At 37.7% G+C, this 21,506-nt stretch overlaps 3 protein-coding genes across 3 annotated transcripts; 2 read left to right on the forward strand and 1 right to left on the reverse strand.

Annotated features, from left to right (window-relative positions):
- The first annotated feature begins 12,729 nt into the window (after window positions 1–12,729).
- Window positions 12,730–13,576, forward strand: LOC107479995 (uncharacterized). Its single transcript, XM_016100119.3, has one exon. It carries the CDS (start codon window positions 12,961–12,963, stop codon window positions 13,168–13,170), a length of 210 nt encoding a protein of 69 aa, XP_015955605.1. The 5' UTR covers window positions 12,730–12,960; the 3' UTR covers window positions 13,171–13,576.
- Window positions 13,577–14,871: 1,295 nt separating this feature from the next.
- Window positions 14,872–17,412, forward strand: LOC107479963 (uncharacterized). Its single transcript, XM_021136932.2, has 2 exons — window positions 14,872–15,060; window positions 15,250–17,412. The coding sequence occupies exons 1-2, from the start codon at window positions 14,872–14,874 to the stop codon at window positions 17,410–17,412; spliced, it is 2,352 nt and encodes a 783-aa protein (XP_020992591.2).
- A 1,140-nt stretch (window positions 17,413–18,552) lies between these two features.
- LOC110278691 (serine/threonine-protein phosphatase 7 long form homolog) lies at window positions 18,553–20,857 on the reverse strand. Its single transcript, XM_021136933.1, has 6 exons — window positions 20,786–20,857; window positions 20,622–20,675; window positions 19,785–20,045; window positions 19,303–19,646; window positions 19,098–19,185; window positions 18,553–19,002 (listed from the first exon to the last, which is right to left on the reverse strand). The coding sequence occupies exons 1-6, from the start codon at window positions 20,855–20,857 to the stop codon at window positions 18,553–18,555; spliced, it is 1,269 nt and encodes a 422-aa protein (XP_020992592.1).
- Between the last annotated feature and the right edge of the window lie 649 nt (window positions 20,858–21,506).

Raw genomic sequence — 21,506 nt, forward strand, 5'->3', positions numbered from 1 at the left:
TTTTAGAGACTTATTTTGTACCTCATATTATTTTAGATCTGAACTTTGTACTTTTTGACGGCATGAGTCTCTAATCTCTATTATTGGGGGTGAGGAGCTCTGCAGCGTCTCGATGAATTAATGCAATTATTTCTGTTTTCCATTCAAACACGCTTGTTCCTATCTAAGATGTTCATTCGTGCTTCACTATGAAGAAGGTGATGATCCGTGACACTCATCACCTTCCTCAATCCATGAACGTGTGCCTGACAATCACCTCTGTTCTACATTAGATTGAATGAGTATCTCTTAGATTCCTTAATCAGAATCTTCGTGGTATAAGCTAGAATCCATTGGCGGCATCCTTGAGAATCCGAAAGGTCTAAACCTTGTCTGTGGTATTCCAAGTAGAATTCAAGGATTGGATGACTGTGACGAGTTTCAAACTCGCGAGTGTTGGGCGTAGTGACAGACGCAAAAGGATCAATGGATCTTATTCCGACATGATCGAGAACCGACAGATGATTAGCCGTGCTATGACAGAGCATTTGGACCATTTTCACTAAGAGGATGGGAAGTAGCCATTGACAACGGTGATGCCCTACATACAGCTTGCCATGGAAGGAGCCTTGCATTTATGAAAGTGAGAAAGCATTATATTGCAGGAATTTAGAGGACAAAGCATCTCCAAAACTCCAACATATTCTCCATTACTGCATAATAAGTATTTATTTCATGCTCTTTTACTTTTTACAATTAAAACTAAAAATTATTATTGATGTTATATCCTGACTAAGAATAATAAGATAACCATAGCTTGCTTCAAGCCAACAATCTCCGTGGGATTCGACCCTTACTCACGTAAGGTATTACTTGGACGACCCAGTGCATTTGCTGGTTAGTTGTACGAATTGCAAAAATGTGATTGCAGTTTCATGTACCAGCGACAGAGGGACAGTCTAATGGTTAGCTACCAGGACTTATCGGGTTTGCTCTATAACCGACAAATGATATCATCAGCCATTAGGGACAGGCATTCATCATATGCATACTATGTGAATTGATTGAGATTGCCTATTTGACTGCATATTACTTGCTATTTGTCTAAATGCCTTACTTGTTCCTATTTGTATATCTCTTGTCTGATACAACTGTGTTTGCTATATTATACTTCTGCTGGTGGTTGGGAGGTCTGAAGGAATTGGGAAAGGAAGTATTAGTTAGACTGAAGGATCTTTAGTCAGATGCCCTTTATGGTTTAGCTTGTTTATAAGCTTTAAATTATCTGGAGGAAGTTCTAGGATTGCCTTCGGCTTTCCTCTATTATTATGTATTATATATGTGGAAGCTGTTACCATGCTGGGGACCTCTGGTTCTCACCCATGCAGATTTTGTGGTTTTCAGATGCTGGACGTGAGGTTTCTTGCTGAGGCATGCTGGAGATTTCTGGATTAGCGAAGATCCTCTGTTCTCGAGACTCTGTTTTGGTTTATATGTTTTGCTTAGATACTTTTATCTCCATTAAATAATACAAACTGTGATGACTCCTCTTATAGGAGATTTTGGAGAGTATGTTCTCAGTTTTGTGTCCCTTTGGGTTTTCCTTGGGGTTTCCTATTTTATTTACTTGTATATATTGATATTTCTATTTTTGACACTCTTTTGTATATATATAATCTCGCGCTGGTCTATCCTTGTCGTTATGTTATCGATCGAAGTGTTGCACTTTTAAGTTACGATTTTTGTTTACCCCTTTTTCTTAAAAAGGCTCCTAGTTATAATCATTTTTCCCAATACTATACGTACTAAATTTTTATTTTAGAACTCGTAATACTTTGCCATCTCTGAATTATGACTTAAGCATAAGACTTTGTATGGTAGGGTGTTACAAGACTGATGAGGGTTCAAGTGTCACCGTCTCACAAACAGAACTAACAGAGTATCGGTCAGGTTGTTAAAGTATACTAGTGGGTCAGCAACTTTTATGAAGACAAAGGCCAGGCTGGTATGTAATTTGTTTCAATTTGTTATTAAGTTCATTTTGTTTTTGAAATATAATGTCATTATAACTTGATTTAAAATGTTGTTTCAACCTACGTAGTCTAAGTAGTTGACTCCTAATGTGATGATGGCAGAGACATTCAAGAACACCCACACCTTGAAGGAGAACAATGAGAGATTTGCTTATTAGTGGGCTGCGGATCATTATGTGTGTAAACATCATAGGGTACAAAGTTTAATTTTCAATTAATTACAATCCTAATTATAACATGTGTTAACAGGAGTCCTACATGCAGAGATTGGTGAAGGCCGCAATCCAGCAATCTCAGCAGACTCGAGATGATGGCGACAACTCCACTACAGCTGAAGTTGATCCTAATACGATTTTGCGCAAGACCGCGTCTAAACCATACAAGAACTGCGTCTACAGATTGGGATCGTTCTTTGCCGACAACCTCCATACCTCCACACCGAGACATTCATCTGCCTCTGCCACCATCCGGCCTGTCAATCCCAAAGACAATGTCGATTTGAGGGAGCAGGTGCTGGAGCTCACCCGGAGGCTTCACCAACGGGCTCAGCAGCTGCAGCAGTCTAAGGAGAAGTATTAGAAGATCCTCACATGCGTCTTAGACACAGATTCTTTCAGGCTGGAGTGGAGGCAATACCTGGAGCGGTTTCAGCGAATGGAACAACAAATGGCGGTGTACGAAGATCAGATGCAAGCCAATGGCAGCTGCACTGCTATAGGGGCACCGGCATCACCGCATAGTCTGCCGCATCAGCAAGACCAGGGGAATGATGACGATGATGACGACGAATATTAGGATCTTTAGTTATTAGAGTTTTATTGTTTCATTGTATATTCTACTTTTTGGACTATTACTTTTTTTATATTTTATATTTAATTTACCATATTTGGTTTCTAGTATTTAGAATTTGAATATTAATTGTGCAAAAAAAATTTAAATAAAAAAATTGACCACCTATTATGTAAAAAAATAAATAAAAATCGAATTTATCGTCAGATTTACTAGGAGCAGTATCTGACAGTAATTAGGCAAGAAAGAACATAGTGGAGTGCCAAAATTACCGACGAAATTTTTTTGACGGTAATTACTGATGAACAGATAATTTATACGCTTTTTGGCATTGTTTTTTAGTATGTTTTTAGTATGTTTTAGTTAGTTTTTAGTATATTTTTATTAGTTTTTAGTTAAAATTCACTTTTCTGGACTTTACTATGAGTTTGTGTGTTTTTCTATGATTTTAGGTATTTTCTGGCTGAAATTGAGGGGTTTGAGCAAAAATCTGATTCAGAGACTAAAAAGGACTGCAGATGCTGTTGGATTCTGACCTCCCTGCACTCAAAGCGGATTTTCTGGAGCTACCGAAGCCCAATTGGCGCGCTCTCAACGGCGTTGGAAAGTAGACATCCTGCGCTTTCCAGCAATGTATAATAGTTCATACTTTGCCCGAGATTTGATGGCCCAAACCGGCGTTCCAAATCAGCTCAAAGCTGCCCGGCGTTAAACGCCGAAACTGGCACAAGAATGGGAGTTAAACGCCCAAACTGGCACAAAAGCTGGCGTTTAACTCCAAGAAGAGTCTCTACACGAAAATGCTTCAATGCTCAGCCCAAGCACACACCAAGTGGGCCCGAAAGTGGATTTTTATGTAATTTACTCATTTCTGTAAACCCTAGGCTACTAGTTCTCTACAAATAGGACCTTTTACTATTGCATTTTCATCTTTGGATCACTTTAGATCTTAGATCAGATCTTGGTTCTTCTGGTTCCCTCTTTGGAGCCGAAGCCAATGATCACTATTATCACTTATGTATTTTTAACGGTGGAGTTTCTACACACCATAGATTAAGGTGTGGAGCTCTGCTGTACCTCGAGTATTAATGCAACTACTATTGTTCTTCTATTCAATTCATCTTATTCTTGTTCTAAGATATCACTTGTTCCTCAACTTGATGAATGTGATGATCCGTGACACTCATCATCATTCTCACCTATGGCGTTAGTGACAGACGCAAAAGAATCACTGGATTCTATTCCAACCTGATTGAGAACTGACAGATGATTAGCCGTGCCGTGATAGGGTGCGTAGAACATTTTCACTGAGAGGATGGGAGGTAGCCACTGACAACAGTGAAACCCTACATACAGCTTGCCATGGAAAGGAGTAAGAAGGATTGGATGAAGATAGTAGGAAAGCAGAGAGACAGAAGGGACAAAGCATCTCCATTCACTTATCTGAAATTCTCACCAATGAATTACATAAGTATCTCTATCTTTATGCTTTATTCATATATCATCCATAACCATTTGAGTCTGCCTGACTAAGATTTACAAGGTGACCATAGCTTGCTTCATACCAACAATCTCCGTGGGATCGACCCTTACTCGCGTAAGGTTTATTACTTGGACGACCCAGTGCATTTGCTGGTTAGTTGTGCGAAGTTGTGATAAAGAGTTGAGATTACAATTGTGCGTACCATGTTGATTGCGCCATTGATGATCACAATTTCGTGCACCAATTACCGATGAATTAAATAAATAATTCGTCAGAGTAACAAAAATTATCTGATGGTACTCAACATTTTTCTTGTAGTGATATTCATCGCAGAAAAATGTTCTTTTAACTAATATCGTTGCTATAGGTAGAATCAAAGCTAATTTCAACACGAGAAATACTAATGGATAAACAATATATTTTTTTTCTCAAATAACTTTTGAGATAGTCCACTAATTCCATTTATATTTAATAATTGATATTCAAGACGCATATTTAATATAAAAGTTTCAAGTTGACTATCAAGTGCCAAAAGTTGAGTAAAAGATAACTCATATGGATAAAACTCAGGTAAATGAATCAACTTCTTCTTATCAAATAAGTAACTCAGTATTTACCTTTGTAAAATAATTGTTAAACACTTGAAATTGTCTATCAACTACTTGATAAAATAATTTACTTGAAAATAATGCAAATTTGAGACCTTTTGAATCTTGTGCCTTGATCTTCCTTGTGTTATAAATATATAATTCATATTTGGAATATAAATATTAGGGTTAAGTACTTTTTTCATCCCTAAAGTTTGGGGTAAAAATCAAATTCGTTCTCAACCTTTTTTTGTTATTAAAATAATCTTTAACGTTACAAAACGTTATAAAATCATTCTTTTGTCCATAGACAACATTTTTCAGATAATTTTACCATTAAACAAAAATAAAAAAATATTAAAAAGAAAATAAACCACCCATCCCACCTCACCCCTTACCCTCACCCCTCCCACCTAAAACAGAAAAACAAAAAAAAAACAAAAGACACAGAACAAAAGAAGAGAGAAACAGAGAGGAAGAAGAAAGAAAAGGAAAGGAAGAAGAGGGAGGTGACAGAGGATGGCCGCCGCCGTTGCGTTGTGGCTGTAGGACTTGCTAAGACGGGCTTGTCGTTCTTCATCTCTCTCTCTCTCTCTGTTGGGGGTTCGTCGTGCCGCCGTCGCTGGGTTCAGCCGTTCCGTCGCTGTTAGACCAATCCTCTACTGCTCCCCTCATCTTCTCTATGCATCTGCGGACTTTCTCTTCGCCGTCGCGGCGGCAGAGAGCTGCTCTATCGACGTCGAGCTCCATCACCGTCCTCGAGCTGCTAGTGGTGAGGGGCTCTGTTCTTCCCCCTCACTCGATCTGCCCTCTCCTCAGCCACAGCTTTAATGGCGACGGCAGTAGCTTTTCGTGCCATCGCTTCTTCCTCCTCTTTCCTTCAACCGCGACGGTGACGGACGGCAGCAACACCACCCCTCCTTTTTCTCTTCTCTCTTTTTTCTCTCTTCCCTCTTCTCTCTTTTCTGCGTTCTCTCTCTTGAATTTGAAGGATTGGAATTTTGAATTTTATGTCTTGAATTTGAATGTGGTGTTGTTGTTGATGGATTTTTTAATCTGAATATATTATTGTTGTTGATTCTGTGTAGCTCTGTTTGATTTTTTTGAAATTAAAAAAATAGTTGGTGTTGTTGTGATGGATTTTTGAATCTGGATATATTGTTATCGTTGATTATGTGTTGGCTTTATTTGATGTTTTTTGGAAATAAAAAAATAGTTGGTATTGTTGTTGTTGAAAATTTGGATGGAGAGAGTGGAGCAAGAAAGAGAGAAGATGGAAGAGGGAGGAGTCGAGGAGGTAAATAGAGGAGAGTAAAGGGAAGAGATAATGATAATTTAAAAAAGGATGGTTTTAAAATGTTTAGTAACGTTGATGATGATTTTAATAAGAAAAAATCGAGGGCGATTTTGATTTTGACCCAAGACGTTAGTGATGAAAAAGTACTTAACCCTAAATATTATGACTATCACAAATCAGTGAAATTTCATTGAGTAAAAGATGTCAACCATCATCTCTTATACTTTACAATTATTGCTTAAACACTTTAACCAATATTATAGTATTTATAATGTCTTGATCACTTTTTTGTAGAGTTTGAGACAATCTATTAGTAACTCTCAATATACTTTTTATCAAAATGTAAATTGAATACAAATTCAAAAGATTGAATATGATTCAATAATTAATTGGCATGTTTCAGCTCTTTGTTCTAGATTATTTCCATCTTTTTCAATGACTTTAAGAACTTCTATCACGGAAAAAAAAATAAAAATCAAGTTAAGTATTTTATCATAATGTGAGCCCCATAAAGTATCACTTATTCTTTTTAATTCTGGTTTTTTTAGTTAAGCGACGCTCACTAAAAATATCTCTATTTTATAATGAAACAATTGCCTTCTGCATAGTTATCAAACCCAGATTGAACGGACTAATTTAATAGAAAAATCAATGAAATAGACTTTATACCGATCCGATCTAGGTTCTTAACCATTCGTGTAATAAACCCTTAAAAAATTAGTCAAATTTGTTCAACCCAATCAAACCCGGTGTAAGAACCAGATTGATTGACCCAATAAGTCAATGTTATCTGCACGCCTCCACCGATAGGCTAGCAACATGCTGGATCACAATAAGAGCACTAAGAGAGACTTAAAAAAGGGGTCTACTAATGGACTTGCAGCAACCACATGATTTTTTTTATATTTAAAGCAAATGATCATTCTTGTAGCTTAACCATGGATTGTTTACGTGATGTAGGACTTTTAAGACTTCAAAATAATAAAATGTGGAATTAATTCCAAAAGCACAATGGAAAGATTTTGAATATGCCATCTCCAATGTTAATAAGCGAAATAGCCTCTTAAAAAATATGGTGTTAAGAATTTTATATATCCTATAAAACTACTGATGGCCACTATTCTAGTTATTAGTACTAATAATGCACAGTTTATATATTATATAAAAAAGTATTTAGTAAATATTGTATTTTTTATTTTTATTATTTAAATTTTAATTTTATTATATAATTTTATAAATTTATTTAATTATTACCGAATTAAACCATTCGACCAATAATTTACTAAGTGAACCATTAATTTAATAATTCAGTAGTTTGATCAGGTCAATTCTCAACTCAGTTTTAATAACTATGACCTTTTGTATTTGAATTTTATGAAGCATGTCTTATGTTTACAAAAAGTTCTAACAATATTACACAAACTAGCAAGCAAATTAAAAATGAGTATAATTTTAACCTATTTTTTTGTAATAATTATAAATGCTAATTGAAATTAGTGAGCAAAACAATGAACATAAAAAGTACAAGCATTTCTATTTAGGATCAAACTTTTTAAGTATTAAATTCTTCTTGTATATTTCTAGCTCCATCTTATCGTTGTCCACATATTCTTACTAAGTTTAAATTATGTTTTGCTAATAAAGATTCTAAAGTTATTTTCAGAACCAAAACACCTACTTAACAACATTTGGAATGGGACCACACCTTTAAGAGTGGAGATGATAACATAGTTTGCAATCCTAGTAAGATTAAACACCAAGAAAAGATTTGTAAGGCTAAATATTATAAGTGCTAATGAGATGACTTGTAATTTTTGTGGTATAGATGATAAAGATGTAAATTATTTATTTATACATTGTAATTTTGTTTATAAGTCTTAATGTAAAGCTTTAAGATGAGGTGAAATTAGTTGGGCAAATCCAGGAGATATTAGAAAAAATTTTTAGGTTTGGTGTGAATTAAAAGTATGTAAATTAGAAAAAAGAAGATTGATAAATCTATGTTTGCAATTATATGAGTTACATGAAAAATTAGGAACATACAAATTTTTGAAAACAGAGTGGTTTAGTGGAGTGAAGCATGAAAAGAGACTTTGAATCATTGAAGAGACGAACAAAGGTTCAAAAAGGCAAAATAATTGAAGATCCTTATAATTGACAAACATAAGCATTGTGGAGAGACTCATACTTGACTTTCTATACTAGATCATGGTAGATATGTTCTGAATTTATCTTGAAAAAATAAATGTTTGCTTTTGGAGGATATCTACTTGATGATAATTGTAAAATACTTTCATTGTGTAAATTTGTATGTACAAGATCCAGGTTAATGGCAGTAGTAGATGGACTAAAAATTATAGTTCAGTGCGTGTTGGAGGAAGTACTAGAATTACTGGAGTCTTTGATTTTTAAAATAACAGAATAACACTTATTAGAGTGGCAATTAGATCATCAAAAACTTAATAAAAGCTCAACTCTGAGAGAAATAAATTCAACAATTTTATCCTATAGGTTAGACCACTTTGATTTGAAAAAGTTAATCCAAAGAATTTTACTTTCATTCATCTATAGACTTCGTTCTTGGTTTGTCTAGAACTAGGAGAGGCCGAGATAGTATTTTTATTGTGGTAGATATATTTAGTAAAATGGCTTATTTCATTACATGCCATAAAATTGATGATACAACAAATATTGCTGATTTGTTCTTTAGAGAGGTTGTGCACTTACATGGTGTTTTTCAAACTATTGTTTCGTCTTGAGTTACTTTTGGAAAGTATTATGGAATAAGTCGGGAAAAAATTATTATACTCTACCACTTGTCATCTTCAGACTGATGGTTAAACTAAAGTGATAAATAAAACATTAGGTACCTTATTGCGTGTTATTTTTTGTAAGAATTTGAAAACTTAGGAAGATTGTTTCCCATTTATTGAGTTTGCTTGTAATAGGACAATTCATTCTTCTACTGGTTTTTTGTCCTTTGAACTTGTCTATGATTTTAATCCTTTAATTGTTTTGGATTTAATGCTTTTACCTTTGAGTGATCTTCTTAACTTAGATAGATCAAGTAAGAGTGAGAAAGTTAAAGCAATACACGTAAAGACTTGTGACCTGATTGAGAAGAAGAACAAAGTCACGACTGAAATGGTAAATAAGGGTAGAAAGCATATAGTCTTCAAACTAAGAAATTGGATTTGGTTTCATTTGAGAAAGGGAATGTTTTCTACTCAAAAGAAGTCTAAATTTAATGTTAGAGAATATGACCCATTCTAAGTGCTTTAGAAAAGCAATAATAACACCTACAAGATTGACCTACCAGGTGAGTATAATATCTCAACTACTTTCAATATTTATGATCTCTCTCCTTTTGATACGAATACAGATTTAAAGACAAATCTTTTTTAGGAAAGAGGGAATGATACATGCTCGGGAGAACAATGGGGCATTCTAAGGTAAAAGGGCAGAATGAAAATTTCACACTTTTGAAGGGTCCCATCACTAGAGCACGTGCAAAGAAGTTCAAGGAGAACTTTGAGAACTTGGCAACACTCGTACATGAGGAGTTACATCAAGTTCTAACTAAGGGAGAAAGGACAAAGCCCATTAGGTTAAGTCAGGACAATAAGAAGGTAAATAATACTTTTTAAATTCAGTAGATAAAGTATTATTTAAATTTCGAAATTATTAGGCCTATGTTTTAGTTTGTTTCGCTGTTAGGGTTTGTTAGAAGATTTGATTTAATTCTGATTTGCTTAGTAGTATTTTTAAGAATTTTAAATTTAAATCAAATATGATCTAATCTAATAAGATCAAATCTGATTTAAATTAAGTTATCTTATTTTATCTTTAGGATAAATTGTTAGGAGTCTATTTAAATACTTTTTGTGAAACAATTTACACAATTTTGATGAATAAAATTTTTAGTTGTTTTAAGCATATTTTTATTGTGTGATCAAGTAAGATAAGTGATTTGCTTCCCTTGTTGCATGAAGAAGATTAAAGGATCCAACCTAAAGTAATTTTGTGTGTTAGTTTCTTTCAGTTTTTACCCTCTGATCTAGATTATCAATGACAAGTTTTTTAAAAGTCTAGTAGAAAATCCCTTATGGAGACCTAAGTTGTTAAGAACAGATTTTTTAGAGGTCTAGTAAAAAAATCATTGTCTATCTTTTTGTATTTTCACTATGTTTTTTTATCCCTTTTGTATTTTGTCCATGCCTTTTTTTTGTTCTGGTGTTCTTCGTCCCTAATTTTCTTATCACGATTGTTGCTATTAAGTGAGTACGATAATTTATTTTAACTTAGTGTGAATGCTTTTGAAAAACAATTTCAATATGTCGCTTTTGTTTCATGAATACTTCGCATTTTTTTCAAGTTTGATTGTGAACATTCTTATTATTTTCAACATGTGCTTGCAACTACTCTTTCTTTTCTAATTTGAAAAGACCTCTTTTCCAAAAGTATCAACACTTACACTATCAGGGTTTTTAAGATAGTAACAAAGACAAAAAAATATCATCTTTTGATATACTATATTTCAACCAATTGCCAAATTTATCAAACCAATCAACATTAAATCTATTGAGAGAAATCCTAAATTATGTTTGTAAAAAATTATGTTCTCTTGGTTGATAAAGTTTTTTCTGTAAATAACTCATCTAGTTTCATCTTTGTTATTTGAATCATAATTTGAAATTTTAGGTTGTTGTCCAGATTAGCTATTAGATTTTTCACATGAAATTTTAAAATATTTTTTTATTAGAAGAGACTAATGGAATAACTTCAAATTCTAATGGTAGTTTTTTAAAATATTTTTTATTATTATTCTTAAAAATAAAAAAATATATTCTAAATTAGTATATTAATCAATTCACTTTAAAAGTTTATATGCAACATAATTACATATAATAAAATAAAAAATAAAAATAAATAAATAATAAAAATTAATAAATTAAGAATGAAATAAAATACATGAAGTCATTATGAAATAAAAAATTAGATTAATATTTAAATTACAATTGATTGAATTAGAATTTATAATTAAAATATAAAAAAGAAGAAGAATAATATTAAAAGATACATAAAGAATAATATAAAAAATTTATAAAAAATTATAATTTATTTTTTTATGAAAAATAGATGACTATTAAACAAAAAATAAAAAAAATAAAACTGAAAATATGAGACCAATAAATAATGAAAAATTTAGTGTCTTGTTATTTTATTTTTTCTTTACTTCAAAAAAAAAAAGGATTTCAATAAGAAAAACTAAGAAAAAGGATTTCAATAAGAATACAAAGAGTCAAAGAGGATGGAGAGGTACAAAAAGTGGGATTGGACTTATTTTAATAGTGGTGAAGTCATTCAATATTTGAACTGGGGGCATACTTGTATATGGATATAATTTTTGTAAAAAATTTAAGAGTTTAGTGGGGGTAAATACCGTCCAATGTTCAATGTGGGTCTGTAGTTGAGTGCAGCAATATTTAAAATTATATGGATAAATATTAAAAGACTATGTCTAACTAAATCAAGTTTAAAATGAGTTTAAAAAATTTGAGTTTGGTTCATATTTAGATTGATTAATAATTGAATTTATTTATAAAGTTCACAAATTTATTCAAATAAAATTTATAATTTCATATAAATAAATTATAAAAAAATTAAATTATAATTTATGACTTTTACCAAAATCATATATATATATATATATCAAAGATATTACAATTAAGATATAACAATACAAATCAATACACCTTAAAACCCGTGAATGTTATAATTATGTGTGTATGTATAATTATATATTATTATTATAAATTAAAATTATAAAATACATAATGTATAAATTAATATAAATAGTTATAATACATAATATATAATTTGTATATATAATTAAATTAGTTCATAAGTTAATATGTTGAATTTATCCAAATTTAAATTTAGATTACTTAATATATGAATTCAAATTCAGTAAATATAAAAAAATGAGCTCAAATTTAAATTCAAACTCAACTCACAAACTCATAAACTTAATCAATTGAGTTATTAACAAATTGAACTCTAGTTAGGTCACAATCTAATTTGTCTTACTTCTAGGTTCTAACCCTATTCAATACCAACATGGGATTAGAAGAAAGAAGAAAAAATCATATCTTTTTTTAAAAACACCCTTCATATATAATTTATAAAAAATACAGCTTGCAATATTTAATATTTAAATTATTAATTTTTTAATTTGAACATCAAATACTTCCTATTTTAATTAATATTACCCACATTTAGTTAACAAGAGACACTGGTGTTAACTAATTCCAGAATAGAATTACCATTTTTCTTGTTTTTCTTTTGGACTGTGCCAAATTATCCATTTTCGGAAAACAATCCAGTGATCCAGATGATGAGGGCCCAATAGTGTTCTTGAAAGGCAGGGCCCACAAATGCCAAACGGAGTATTTTTTGTGTTGTTTCAGACTTCAGTATCAAATTTGGATGCCCCATAGCATAAAATAAATGAAGGAACGGGTGATCCCAATTCCCAAGAGAGGAGTGGGCAATGCATCGCAGCCGTTGAATTCCAAATAAACAAATGAGCTGGACACGTTTAACGGTGCACTCCGAGGCGAGGGAAGCGCTTCCGCTCCCGTCCCAATCGCTTCAGTGTGACCCACCCACACTTCAACTCAAACTCCAACCTACCGTGTCTTCTAGTAATACTCTTCCTCTCACTTCATAACCAAACACTTCTAACCCCCTTTCTTCTCTTCTTTTCTCTTCTCGATAATTCGAAGATATATGGCGGATTGGGGGCCCGTGGTGATAGCTGTGGTGCTCTTCGTGCTGCTGAGCCCGGGCCTCCTCTTTCAGATTCCCGGGAGGGGAAGAGTGGTTGAGTTTGGGAACATGCAAACCAGTGGGGCTTCCATTATGGTTCATGCCATCATCTATTTCGGTCTCATCACCATCTTTCTCATTGCCATCGGTGTTCATATCTACACCGGCTAAGGGTAACCCTCCATCTATACAGACATGGATCTATTCTGCTAGATCTCAATGTATTTTTATTTTTATGTACTCTAGTTTCTAGGTAGTAGTATTATCAGCCTTTTAAGTTTTAACATTTCCGCTTTGGCTATGCGTATATGTACTGTATTCGTATTTGTATTTGTATTTTGTATGTGTGTAACTGGATTCCGGGCACAACAACGTGTTCCTCCTTTTATTTCTGCGACTTGATACTACTTTTCCCCTGGTCAGTTTCGCTTATCATATCTTCCAAAAAGAAAGAAAGTAGAGAAAAAGGGGTAAGGATGATACTCTATCTATCCGTGACGTAATGATCCATCATATTTATTGCTGTATGACGGTGGATTTGTTTTGTTCAACATTATTTCCAATCTTGGCCTTATTATGTGCTCTGCTTTTTCCAGCTTTTCTCAATATTATTGTTGCCTCATCTGAATTACGGTTTTTAGCAACTTTGGTGCTTTACAATAATACTAATAATAATTATAAAAGGTTCAATTAAAGAAGGGAAAATGTATGTCATGTACAAATCATTGTAAATATATATCTTGAATCATATTAATTTGAACTGAACAATTATTTGCGATCACAAACAGTAAAATGTCATTTTAGGCAGCTCATGTATGCGTGGGAAAGACCTTTCAATGAACATATGGGAGTTCAACGTCTTTTTCATTATAGAAAAATATATTATTTTCCAAGATTCGATAGCTAATAGGGTAATACTGAAACCATTGCTTGCTATGATCCAACCTTCGTTTGTAATTAGATATTAAATTTATTGGACAAATAAAAACAATTAATTTTTATATTTATTATCTAAAAATAATTTTTTTCCTCCACTCAGTCACTGTTTTAGAGTCGGAGCCGCTGAAACAACCATGCTCTCCATTACAATCCTTCAACTCCACTCAATCATTCTCCGTCCTTATTCCTCTTTCTTCATCCCGATCCTTATTCCTCTTCCTTCACCTACAGGCTCTCCGCGTGCGCACCATTGACGCGGCACAGCCTTCGACTAATGCAAGTAGACCGTTCCCACTCTCCATGCCTTGGGCTCTGTTGATTCTTTTGTCAAGAAATATTTTGTTTTGACTTTTTGAGCCGGTTTGGATTTTTCAAATCCGCCAAATGAAACTTTGCTACAACAATCCATCAGATTAGATATTTATATAATTCGAATCAATAGGATTCGAATTAGCCTGCACATAATTCGAATTGATTGAATTTGAATTAATATTTGTCAATCTTTCAACGTAGTTCGAATTGAATTGGGTCGAATTATGCAAGCATAGTCACACGTAATTCGAATCGATTTGATTCGAATTATGCATGAAAACTAACACGTAATTCGAATCAATAAGATTCGAACCACCAAAATATAAATCGAACTATATTAATTCGAATTAGTATGAAATGGTGAAGAATTGCATATTTCGAGACATATTGATTCGAATTACTAATACTGGGTAATTCGAACGTAATTGATTCGAATTATATATATATGGTGCTAATGAAGTTGATTCGAATTAGTTTGGAGTGGTTTTCTATATATATGGTGGGAAATCATGTTGCTGTGAACAAAGAGGTGAGATGGCTAGTGAGGATAGTTTTCTAGTGTTAGTACACCACAGAGGATCGATTAAGAGAAAAACTCGGTCTGGCGTGAAGTTCACGGATATGGATCCTCAATGTATTATCGTGAGCCCAACGACCAGTTACGATGCTCTCGTTAGCTCCGTGCTTGGCAAACTTGGTCTGGAAGGAGTGAAAAGGGTTAAGAAGTTTTTCTATCGCATTCCAATCACGGTGCTCCACGATACGGTGAAGTATGATTGTTTCACGATCGGGAGTGATGAGGACTTGCAGGTCATGTTTCTCTCTCGTAGGTAGTTTCCCGAGGTGAGGACACCAGAGCTGTTGGCGAAGTTCGTCGACGTGGTATCTAGCTCTGGTGGGTCGAACCGGAATGCCAACACTATAGCCACGGCGGCCGGTTCGAGCTCGAGACCTGCGGTTGCTTCTTCCTCCGTTCCAGTGTATGAGGCAGCGGTCTAGCCTGCCGCCTCCCCATCGTTTGTTGTTGATCTCGGCGGCAATGTTGGAGACGAGGTTGGATATGGGGAACATCATCCGACTGAAGTACAGTGTCCTCCATCGGCTGGTGTTGGAGAGGGATTGTGTGATGATCCAGATGATGATGAAGTCGAGCCGGATATTATCGCTGATGAAAGCGGCGACGACGTTGGAGCGAGTGATCTGATAAGGCCTACTGGTGGTTCTAGTTCTGGCACACATCAGTACCCACCCCATTTTTCATCATTGGATCTGGATGCCATGAGGCAGGATGAACATCCTGGGCAGCTAGCTGGATTTGGCGCTAGAGATACCGAAGGGTCTGCCGGTATGACAAAGTTCCAGGTTGGTCAACAATTCCAGGATAAAGATGAGGCGCTGTTGAGTGTCAAGACGTACAGCATCCGCCGAGGGGTACAGTACAAGGTAGTTGAGTCTGACTATCGCAGGTACGTGGGAAAGTGTTCTGAGTTTGGGAATGGGTGCACATGGTTGATTAGGCTGAGCCTCCAACAACGCAAGGGCATCTGGGAAGTCAAGCGGTACAACGGGCCGCATACCTGTCTCGCCACCTCCATCTCCAGCGACCATAGGAGCTTGGACTACCATGTGATAGCGACATTCATCATGCCAATGGTTAGGGCTGACGCATCCGTGAACATCAAGGTGCTTCTAAATGCAACGACAACTCACTTTGGCTTCAGGCCTACATACAGGAGGGTGTGGATGGCGAAGCAGAAGGCGGTCGCAATCATCTACGGGGACTGGGATGAGTCGTACAACGAGCTCCCTCGGTGGGTCTTAGGAGTTCAGTTGACTATGCCTGGCACTGTAGCAGTCCTCAGGACCTGCCCTGTTCGAGTGGGTGGACAGGTGGACAAGTCTCAGGCTTATTTTCATAGGATGTTCTGGACTTTTCCCCCTTGTATCGAAGCATTTCGTCATTGCAAGCCGTTGGTGAGTATTGACGGCACCCATCTATATGGCAAGTATGGGGGAACGTTGCTTGTGGCGATTGCACATGACGGGAATTCCAACATACTCCCTGTGGCATTCGCACTAGTTGAGGGTGAGAATGCTCAGTCATGGTCCTTCTTTCTCTCCCACCTCCATCAGCACGTGACACCTCAGCCAGGTCTGTTAGTTATTTCAGATAGGCACAACGGCATCAAGGCAGCACTTGAGGCACCTGATGGGGGATGGCTACCTCCGTCTGCATACCGGGCATTCTGCATTCGACACGTTGCAGCGAATTTCGCCCTCACCTTCAAGGGCAAAGATGCCCGGAGGCTTCTTGTGAACGCCGCATATGCGAAGACCGAGGTGGAGATTGACTACTGGTTTGACATCCTGCGCTCCGAGAATCCGGCAATGTGTGACTGGGCGAACCGAATTGAGTACTCGTTGTGGACACAGTATTGTGATGAGGGTCGGAGATTCGGGCACATGACGACCAATATATCAGAGTGTGTCAATTCAATCCTGAAGGGGGTAAGGAACCTCCCTGTGTGCTCGCTAGTGAAGGCCACATACGGAAGGCTGGCTGAGCTATTTGTCCGTAAGGGTAGGGAGGCCGAGGCTCAGATGGGTACCGGACAACAATTCAGTCAATACCTAGTAAAGTGTATCGAGGCCAACCTGAAGACAGCCAGGTGCTTCACGGTGACTGTTTATGACAAGGATAACTCGGAGTACACCGTGGCAGAGACGACGCCAACAGGTTCATTCTCACTTGGTACCTACAGGGTCTCACTGGGGTCTCAGACTTGTGATTGTGGATACTTCCAAGCACTTCATTTCCCGTGTCCTCACGCATTGGCATGCTGTGCTTATTCACGTCTTACTTGGCAGCCTTACGTCCACCAGGTCTATCGCCTTAGTTCCGTTATCGGTGTCTACCAGATGAGATTTACACCTCCTATTCCGGAGGGTTTCTGGCCACCCTATGCCGGGCCTACCGTTATACCGGATCCGAACATGAGGCGTGCGAAGGAGGGTCGTCCAAGGTCCACATGCATTCGCACCAACATGGATGATGCAGATCCGAACCGGCCAAAGAGATGCGGCCTCTGCAGGCAGCCCGGACACACTCGTCGGAGTTGTCCTCAAGCCGGACGACACACCGGGACAGTTGGGAATGAATAGGAGCGTTGCTGCGTCTGGTTTTATTTATTTTACATTCAGCACATGTATTTTACTTCAGTTATCAACCAGTGTTCTACGTGGAACTAAGTTGTAACTTATAAGTTATGAAAGTTAAATGTCAGTCTAATTATGGATTTAAGTTTCTAAAACAAAGTTCATAAGCTAATGGGATGTCTGATAATACATAACATAATTAGAAAGTAACTGCTGCTTCAACAAATACCTTAATGAAAGCATACATATGAACGATAACCAACAAAGAAGGTACATAAGATAAACATAATAACACGACATACACCAATGTCCCTAAGTCATCTAAAGAGGTGAGACCCCGTGAAACAACGGCGTGGAACCCGTGTCCTGTGTGGTCGCCGTACAAGTGGCTCCTCGTCCTCAATGGAGTCGCTGTCGTCATCAGGAGCTGCCTGTGTCGGGGTCCTCGGCGGGACATGGACGGGTCTGGATGATGACGGGCCGGCAACTGAATGTGACCCCAGAGTCTGGGTCGATGTAGGTGTCCCACCAAGGGCAAAGGTATGCACAGGAGGCACCGTGGGTGGCTCGTTCAGATCGACGTCTAGCGGTGCCTGTGGCCCTGACGTGTGAACCCGTCCTGGTGCAGCCTCATCCTCCTGCATGATGGTCCTGATATCCTCAAGGAAATGTAGTCCACCGAACTCGGCAACAACACCATCGCTAGCAAGGAAGTCTGGAAATATGGAGCCCACTCACCCATGGAGTACTCTCTTGAAGGGTCTGATCGTCACCGGGAACACCGACAAAATAATCTCCAAGAGGTCCACCCACACCACCAGCGTCAGCGTGGCTCATGGGATCTCCCATACCAGATCCATACCACTCACCATCATGACCCCCCTGATGGGGCCTATCAACCCCCGCTGCATCACCTCCTCCAGCTGCATCCCCCCCAGGCTGATGGGCAGCCTCCCTAGGCGCAGCTCCTCTCCTCCTGCCTCCACGACCACGTCGTCTCCCGCGACCCCTAACTACGTCGTGAAAGTCATCCATAGCTTGCTCCAACCAATCTACCTCACGCTGGCTATGACGTGTCCCGACTCGGGCTCTCCTCTCAATACGACATTTGTCAGGAACATCGTCGACTCAGTCCATCTCTGGAACTCAGCCTGCACCCCTCTGCGTAGCCTCCTCCGGAATAGGAATACCTCTCGAATCCCCCAAGAGCATCTCCGGTGAAAGGAACCTCTTTCCATGCTGATGCCACCATGCCAAGAACTCATGGGAGGGGCCGGGATCGGACACGATGTCGAACTGTAAAATATGCTCCGCACGCTCCTGCCAGTGAAGATGCCAGTCAGGTAAGTGCGACGGGAACCAACGGTCACCTCCTCTTCCGTCCTTCGACATCAAGAAGTCGATGTTCAGGGCGGGACGCGGTGGGGGCTGAACGCCACCAAACTGCGGTAACACTCTATCAACCTGATGCCACTCGACCACCGCAAAATAAATCAGGGACGTCACACACCGCCATAACATCGTATGCCGAGGCTCCAAGACCTCCGGATGGACAACCTGGATGACGTTGAGTGCGCTATAGGGCATCCATATGAACTGTAAAAAAACCAGATAAACACAATTTTATACTTCTGACACAAAATATAAACTGAAAGAACAGGTGGATATAGATATGGGCTCAGCGTACTTACATCCCGAGGCTGTAACAAGTCGATCTTCAGGCGAGCCATCTGTATGCAGGGTCCCTTGTTGCTAATCCCAGGATTGTAACCAGACCATCTGCGTAACAAGTTAAACATTTTAATGCATTCATGACTCACTCTACAATGCATGAAACTGCTTGCATAATCAAAAATAGATACAATAGGCATACATAATACAAAACAATATCGATACCTCGAGGCAAGGGGCCAGCTAAACGCATCATACCCAGCAGGCCTAAAAGTAGGAAACCTCCAGAAGATCCAAGGCTGCAGTAACTGTAAAGGCCCAGCTAACTTCACGACATGTCTGTTGGCGACCCGGCACATGCACCGGTACAACCACGCTAGTGCCGCCGACCCCCAACTGTAGCCACCCATCTCCTCAAGCCGAGCAACATAAGGTAGCCATCTGATGTGTATACGATTGCCGGACTTATCGGCAAACAGCTGCGTGCCCAGTAACATCATCATATAGGCACGGGCAAAGCGCCTAACTGTTTCCTCGTCCGCCCCGTCGGGACACTCTCCAAATGTCTCCTGGAACCAGGTGCAGTTCACTGCGAATTTCTAAACTTGGTTCTCGGGAGGTAAAACACCAACTAACTCATGGAACCACTGCCAGGCGGGCCTCCCACCCTCAATGTAAAGGTGGAAGTCTGTCAGGCAACCACTGACGTAATGTCTGTCAACTGGCAACCCCAGCTGGTATGCGACGTCCTGAAGCGTGATGGTGCACTCTCCGAACGGCATGTGGAAGGTGTGCGTCTCAGGCCGCCACCTCTCGACGAATGCACTGACTAGGGGCTCGTCTAGTCGAAACCATCTGTCGTTCAGTCTCGCAAGATGGTACAAGCTGGCCATCTGCAAGTACGGAACATACCTCTCATCAAGACGCATCTCCTGCTGCCGCCTAACGCTGGATATGCAACGCCGAGGCTGGGCAGTAGATAAACCGCACAATTAGAACATATGCACAAACTACTAACATATACAATTTACTTCATAAGGAACCGAAAAATAAATCGTAAAACTCAACATATAGTAAATGAATTATCAACATTGTCTTCAGAAACAGCTAACACAAACCACGTGAAAAAACCATTAATAAATACAACAATCAATAACAAGTAAAACCGTTAACAAAAACAGCTACCACATACCTCTATCATAAACCACTACCCTAAACCACTAACCGTCACTAAAACCACTATCAAAAATCATTAACAAAAACCCCTAACAAAAACCAATAACAAAACCCACTAACACAAAAACCATTAACAAAAACCACCTCCCTACACCACTATCGTAAACCGCTAACACTGACGTAAACCGCTATAAAAAACCATTAAAAAAAACCACTTGCCCACACCACTATCCTAAACCGCTAACACTAACATAAACCGCTATAAAAAACCATTAACAAAAATCACTTGCCTAAACCACTATCCTAAATCCCTATCCTAAACCGCTATCCCAAACCACTTCCCTAAACCACTATCCTAAACCACTAACAATAACATAAACCATTATCAAAAACCAATAACAAATACCACTATCACTAAACCACTATCATAAGACACGGACAAATGGCACTATCATAAACCGCTTTCATCAACCACTACCATAAACTACTAACAGAAAACACTATCAACAGCGCAACATCATAAACCACTAACCTCGTCGTTGATCACCCCGACGATATGAGCAACTCCATCCAAACGATAAAGCCTCCCAGGATCGTCCCCCATCGCCTGAATATGCCGCTCCAGTCTTACTCGGCCCAAATGTTGGTCGTTTTCTCTGGGATTTGGTGGGGTATGGGAATGAGAAAGTGATTCGAATGAACTTGATTCGAACTCCTTATATAGCCGAAACCCTTGTAATTCGAATCAACTAGATTCGAATTACTAACTCCCACCAACTACACCTAATTCGAATCAATTTGATTCTAAAATTACTCGCGTGCCATTCTCCCACTAATTCGAATTGATATAATTTGAACTACACTATCCTAATTCGAAGCTTATCGTTTCGAATTACTATGAAATATTGCGTGCATAATTCGACTCTTATTGACTCGAATTACATTGAAAAAGTTCTTGCTAGTAATTCGAATGGAGTCAATTCGAATTACGTGGAAAGATGATTCAAATCCTATTGATTCGAATTACATAAATATGAGTTTTGGTGGATTGAGGTATCAAAGTTTGATTTGGCTGATTTGGGTTAAAATGAGCTGCCCTTGGCTCATTTGGATTTTTTACCCTTTTTTCCCCCTCTCATTTATCGGTACCATCCGCGAATCCAAATTTTTTTTATTTTTACAATAAAATTAATATGTGTATATAAAAATTAATTATTAAATTATTTATTAATTATTATATATTTGTATATAGA

Source organism: Arachis duranensis, chromosome 3 (assembly GCF_000817695.3).
Source record: "Arachis duranensis cultivar V14167 chromosome 3, aradu.V14167.gnm2.J7QH, whole genome shotgun sequence".
Classification (NCBI taxonomy): domain Eukaryota; kingdom Viridiplantae; phylum Streptophyta; class Magnoliopsida; order Fabales; family Fabaceae; genus Arachis; species Arachis duranensis.

Bases quoted from the DNA above. Each gene is read 5' to 3' on its own strand.
- LOC107479963 (XM_021136932.2), top strand. From the start codon at position 14,872: ATGGATCCTCAATGTATTATCGTGAGCCCAACGACCAGTTACGATGCT. The intron at 15,061-15,249 runs GTCATGTTTCTC...GCAGCGGTCTAG, and splicing joins GGAGTGATGAGGACTTGCAG to CCTGCCGCCTCCCCATCGTT.
- LOC110278691 (XM_021136933.1), bottom strand. From the start codon at position 20,857: ATGGGGGACGATCCTGGGAGGCTTTATCGTTTGGATGGAGTTGCTCAT. The intron at 19,186-19,302 runs GTATCGATATTG...CTTGTTACGCAG, and splicing joins AGCTGGCCCCTTGCCTCGAG to ATGGTCTGGTTACAATCCTG. The intron at 19,003-19,097 runs GTAAGTACGCTG...GTTTTTTTACAG, and splicing joins ACTTGTTACAGCCTCGGGAT to TTCATATGGATGCCCTATAG.
- LOC107479995 (XM_016100119.3), top strand. From the start codon at position 12,961: ATGGCGGATTGGGGGCCCGTGGTGATAGCTGTGGTGCTCTTCGTGCTG.